The 5,935-nt window shown below is 31.0% G+C and overlaps 1 protein-coding gene and 1 long non-coding RNA gene across 3 annotated transcripts; one reads left to right on the top strand and one right to left on the bottom strand.

Annotated features, from left to right (window-relative positions):
• Window positions 1-1,616: 1,616 nt before the first annotated feature.
• LOC120172136 (ethylene-responsive transcription factor ERF113-like) lies at window positions 1,617-3,631 on the bottom strand. 2 transcript variants are annotated; one of them, XM_039179680.1, is made up of 2 exons: window positions 3,462-3,631; window positions 1,617-2,438 (listed from the first exon to the last, which is right to left on the bottom strand). In XM_039179680.1, exons 1-2 carry the CDS (start codon window positions 3,604-3,606, stop codon window positions 1,867-1,869), a joined length of 717 nt encoding a protein of 238 aa, XP_039035611.1. In that variant the 5' UTR covers window positions 3,607-3,631; the 3' UTR covers window positions 1,617-1,866. The 2 variants fall into 2 exon arrangements, 1 of the variants encoding a protein (XP_039035611.1); XR_005520943.1 differs by having other exon boundaries at window positions 2,343-2,438; window positions 2,742-3,606.
• LOC120172148 lies at window positions 3,197-3,956 on the top strand. The gene is made up of 2 exons (XR_005520944.1): window positions 3,197-3,357; window positions 3,480-3,956. It is a non-coding gene; the product is annotated as an uncharacterized LOC120172148 (long non-coding RNA).
• Window positions 3,957-5,935: the final 1,979 nt, after the last annotated feature.

The raw sequence follows: 5,935 nt of genomic DNA, 5'->3' as shown, positions 1-5,935 counted from the left end.
AACTTTTCATTTTGATTTTGATTGATAGGGCTTCTATTCCTATCTGATTGGAAAGCATTTTGTACGACCAAGTTTTTTTTTACACTTGATATAATTTTATTTAGTTTTAATATGTTTATGAACTTTAAATATGATAAATTAAAAGAAAATATAAATTTTAAAATGATATTATTTAGAAATAAAATTATCATGTCCTAATAAAAGAATGTGAGGTTTTGGAATATAAAAGCGATGTCTATCGTATTAGTTACATTGAGAATAATAATCTCGAGATAAGTTACACCAAAGCATTCTTTTAAATATTTGATTTCATATAGAACATTCTAACAAGTAGATCAAACAAGATGAACTAACCATGAACATAAATCCGTGATGAGAACTTGTGAGATTGGATGATAGAGAATGTCATATTTCATACTCCGAAAGAAAATGTCACAATGAACCGATCGTACGTATGAGCTTGTAACGAGAGCATCATTCTCATATAAAAAAACTACACGAAAACTAAAAAATTTTAAAATAATAAAGTTATATATTTTATTAAACATATCTTTTAGTATAATAATAATATAGATTGCAGACTTACATGAAGTTAATTTCTCGAAGTAGCTAGCTTTCAAAGCTAAAATTCCAAAGTGAGGAGCACGTTCGTTTCCATAGCTATCTATATAGTAGCAAACAATCCAACGATGGAGTTGGTATAAAATGAAGATATAGATGTCCCCTTGATGTTTAATCATCATTACTACAATTTTACCCTATGCTATATATTATACAAAGGAGATGGTAGCTCAAGATAGAGAATAGCTTATAAATTCTATGTTCAAACTTCAGAGTTGGAATATTATTTGAATTAATAAAATAAGCTATACCTTTATTCAAGCAAGAGTAAATTAATAATAAAAACATACATTTGATCAAAAGCCTCCATGGCATGTCTATCCAACTTACAATTAATTCCAATATTTAATCTATGATGTAAGAGTCAAAAATAATATGGATGGAAGTATATTTATTAATTATAGTCCAAGTCCAAACTACCTTTGAATTTTATCAAGTTTCAAGGAGTAAAATAGCCCGAGGGATGAAGTGAGAGATGGGTAAGGGCAGGGGTCTATGAGAATATTAAATTATTTTGGTATATATTTTTATCTCTTAAAATTTTATAATTTTATTTAAAATTATAAAAATTCATTTTTCAACATAAAATTTTACGTTTGTCATAATTATTTTCTACAATAAAAAATTATACACGTACCATCTCTGGATTTTATAATTCATGGGAGTTATAGAAATTATTCTGCCAACCTAGATTAATTTAATTAATTAAATATTTGTTAGTATCTTGATAAGTATTAGAATTCTAATATATTGATAAATATTTTTACCATTGACTACTGTTTCCCACAAGAATATGAATATTTATATTACTTGAAGATGACACTAATTAAAGCGAAGTCTTCACTCTTCTAGAGCAGCCTAGCTAGTTTACATCATAACATCAAGAAAAACCTTGGAACCTGACTATCATCGTCTTTCTCCTCCTTCCTTCTTCTGATGCATTAAGAAAATAATAAAAATAGAAGCAAACAAACCATATAACTGGAGAATAATGGTGCTCATATGAAATACGAATCATACCCCCTCTTCATTTTCATATATCTGAATTACAGTTTACAAATGTAATTCTTTTAGAAAGAGTGGCACCAATTGAAATCATGCATGAAATAAGAATAAAAGAAATTAGTAAGAGCATAGAGATCATCAAGGAGGGAGCGAGGGGCTCGGAATGGGGAATTCTTTCTCACTGCTTGGTGCACATGTCCTCTCGAAACTAGATGTACGAACTTGAGAAGTTATATATCTCTATTGATTTCTGTTACTAGGATCGAAGTCTTTCCCGTATTGCCGAGGATATATCGACGAGCTGTCGTAGTTTGTGGAAAATCTTGTAAGGTCCGGGTGGTAGTACTGTGATGATGGGGGAGTGGATGATGCTGACATTGAAGAGAATTGAGGAGATAAAGGCTCTTGATTGAAGCTGAAGAGATTGGAAGTGTAATACGAGATATCGGCATCATTACTACTTGAAAGCAGCTGAGCGTATTGATACAAGTGAGGGTAAGAATCCTGAGTCGACCATGATGAAGGCTCCATTACAGGCGTAGGATTTTGTTCGGAACGGACCGTGCTCGAATCTCCGGGACCGGTTAAATTGTTCACCTCCTTATTCCCTTGGACACGGTCAGGGAAATTTAGCTTTGCCTTGGTGCCTTTAAACTTGAGAGCAGCTCTATCGTATGCAAGGGCTGCATCTTCAGCTGTGTCGAAAGTGCCAAGCCACACTCGAGCTGCTTTCTTCGGGTCACGAATTTCAGCTGCCCATTTGCCCCATGGCCTTTGCCTTACTCCTCTGTAATGTTTTTTCCTCGTGCTCTCTTCACAAACAAAATGATTTATAAGCGTGCATGGTATTTTTGCATGCAATCACGAAATGTTGGACTAAAAGTTACCCAAACCCAATAAACAAAACAAACACTTGTTTCAAATAAATTACTAACAAGCAATTTGCACTACTTCTAATCAATGGTTCCACACCATACCTTTTGCAAATGCATTAAAAAAAAAAGGAAAGCTACATGCAATCATGGCGGTTTAATTTATATCACTACTTTCCTTCTTCCAATCATCAGCTAACAAGTAACTTACAAAGGATATACAAGTAAGTGTTTTAGCTCCACAAGAAACATACAGAAAAGCTCGAAATACAGATTTCCTATGAGCGGTTGCTTTCAAAGTTGGGCACAATTGAAGGCAAACAATGTTAGATTGAGAATGGAAAGATATGTTCCAAGGTCAAAGAAGAAACTATAAAAGAAATGAAAGCATCCCACGAAGTGGAAATTCCTAAAGCTTATCCAGTAGTAAATAGATAAGGATTGAAGAAGTTTATATCTAGCTTGCTTGACCAGAAAACTGGAATTATCTACTATGCCATAATTATTTTTATGCGAAAAAAACTAGAAAAAGGTAGCATGGAATAATATATATAGTGTAAACGCAGTCCAGCACGCTAATTTTTATTTGATTGGGGAAAAGGGAGAGTTGTTTACGGAAAGTGCTTTGGCCTTAGCTTCTGGATACATTGAACTTGACTAACCCTAGCGTGGAGACTTCTTTAGTTTCCGTTTTCATCCCTTGACGAGCCCCTAGCTAGATCTCTCTCTCTATATCTATATAAAGAGGAAAATTTTGAAGGACAAGGAGAAAATAAAGGAGAAGTTAGAGATAGAGATAGATCGTGGCTGATGCGAACAAAACAAGCTGGGAAATGTTTGACAAATTCATCTTTAACACGTAATTTTCTTGAACAGTTTGGCTGTTTGGTTCTGGATGCAGTCTGCAACCCTAGTTGCTACCTAACATAAATAGATTGTCAGCCATAGATGTATAATATATACCTTGATCTTGAACTGCAGGGACTTCTTTCACCGCAGATTGGGGTGCTGATGAGGGATATGATGATGATTGTGGGAAGGTAAACTGCTGCTGCTGATGTTCATCGGTTCTTATCACTCGAGTAAGAGCAGTAACCATGGCCGTCATATCATCTGATTCAGGCCATGAAGCTGCTGCTGCTGCTAATTTACTCTTCTCCTCCGATGTTTCGGATGGAAGCGGACGTTTTCCATGTCTTCGATCCACCTTTTCTTTCCCAGAAAAAAGCTAATAAAACTATGTAAAGATGATTGAGATTAAGACAGGAGCGGATCAAAGACAGTGAGGGTGCAAAATTATTTGGGGCTAAATCTATATAATGGGGGATACGGGGGAGGATGTTTTGGAAGAGGACATTTTCGGGTTTTACTGGATCGGACTTCTTCCGGATTTCTCTTTTTATCTCTCAATTTATAAGAATAAATAAAAATTACTAAATACATATTTTAGTGTTTAAATTTGATTTTAAGTTTAAATTTAGTATTAATTATTTATTAATTAAATATTTAAATTATTATTTATTTCTTTATATGTTCAAATTTATTTTCTAGAACACATTAAGCTATCTCAATGGTACAACAGAGTGTTATTCACCTAGGCTTACGTTTATTATCAATTGACTAATTTTTTTTGAACAAATACAATATAATCACCTCATACTAATAAAATATAATTTTTATATTCTAAATTAATACCTGCAACTGTTTAATTAATTTATGCCAAGATGAAAGCTAGATCATAATAGTATCAAAAAAGCCTCTACTCTAAAATTTTAGAAAATTAACATTTGATCTCTCAATTTTTTTGTTAAAAAAAATTATTTTAAATTTTAAAACTTCTTATTTTTATTTTTAATTAAGCATTCTTTTAATTTTTTTAATATTAAGTGACAAATTTTTTAAAAATTATAGTTTAATCTTCAATTTTCCTTTTTTTTCAAAAACATTTTAAGTAGGCCCTCTCAAAGATAAAAATATTAAATTGAAATCTAGGTATAAGCTCATGTACTACAATATATATCCATCATTTTAAAAGGTGAAAATAAAAAAGAATAATATACTATTGATATCTGAACTTCTCTCAGTGATTCAAATTGATACTTATATTTTTGTTTGTCCCAATTGGTACTATAACTTAACTTCTAAGACATATTTTGAATTTTGATGTACAACTGGGTACTAAAGTGTCAAAAATTAAATTTAGATGTTAATTTGGACAAAAGAATATATAAGGTGACAATTGAAAATAAAAAAATATAAGTAATAATTTAAATATCAAACCTAAATTTAGGTACCAAATACTAAATTAACCAAAAAAATAAAGGAATAAATAAATATGATGTTAAGACTTACAAATCCGCTTGAAAACAAAAGGCCAAATAAATAAAAGTAAATAGCCGTATAAAGGCAACCCAACGGTGCACATGTAGGGATGGCATGGGACCGAACCTCGATCGAATCGGGTTATTTTAAAAAATTTTGAGTTCAGTCGGGTTGAAGTTTAGGGTGAAAATACATAACCTAAAAATTTTGTAATTTTACCTTATATATTTAGAGATAATTACAATTATACTCTTTTATATATTATTTTTTCAATTAACTGTTTTTTGAATAAAAATAATATATTTATTATTATTTCGGATCAGATCGAATTTTTAAATTATATATCGAGTCAAATTCAAATAAAGTGAAATCTTATTCTGATCAAGTCAAATTAGGTGGACCATAAACCTGACCTATGCCCATTCTATGCACATGTTTCTCACATGCACGCAGTTCATTGGCTACATAAATAAAAATATTATTAACATGTGGTTGAGATTCCAGTTGCTTTTAATTTTTTATATTCCATTGCTCAAACTATTTATATTATTTTTTTCACTCTTTAAATTATATAATATAATATAATATAAATAATTAAATAGTTCGATTATATATCTTATTATAATTTATATCAACATTAATAGTAATTTTCAGCTTTTCAGTTTTACATAACAATTCTTAATGAAAACAACATAAATGTTTTTAGGGTAAACTATGCAATTAATCATTAGCTATCACTTTGATTTCATTTTGATCATCTAAACTTTTTTTTTCAAATCATAGCTAAAATCACTTTTTGGTTCCGTATTTATCACTCACCCGTAAAAAACTAACGATGTTAATGATGTGTCACCGTAAGATAATACCACATCATCATTTACATTTCGATAATTCTGTTTTATTTTTTAACAGGTGACCAAAACGTAATTTATTCATATTTTCATGTACCTTTATCTTCTTTTTCAAAAAATCATTAGAAAAACTTCAACAATAGGATTGCAGTAAATCCATTTTCTCCTCAATCCCAAAGGCCGAAGGCCAAAGCCCAAAGAATTTATTTTCAAGAAAAGCCCAAAGAAAGTTGAAGACGTGAAAATGGTAACAGCCAGTTAGCG

Source organism: Hibiscus syriacus, unplaced genomic scaffold (genome assembly GCF_006381635.1).
Source record: "Hibiscus syriacus cultivar Baekdansim isolate YM2019G1 unplaced genomic scaffold, ASM638163v2 tig00003041_pilon, whole genome shotgun sequence".
NCBI lineage: Eukaryota > Viridiplantae > Streptophyta > Magnoliopsida > Malvales > Malvaceae > Hibiscus > Hibiscus syriacus.
Note: the sequence above shows the minus strand (reverse complement) of the source record. Positions and strands in the feature narration are given on the sequence as shown.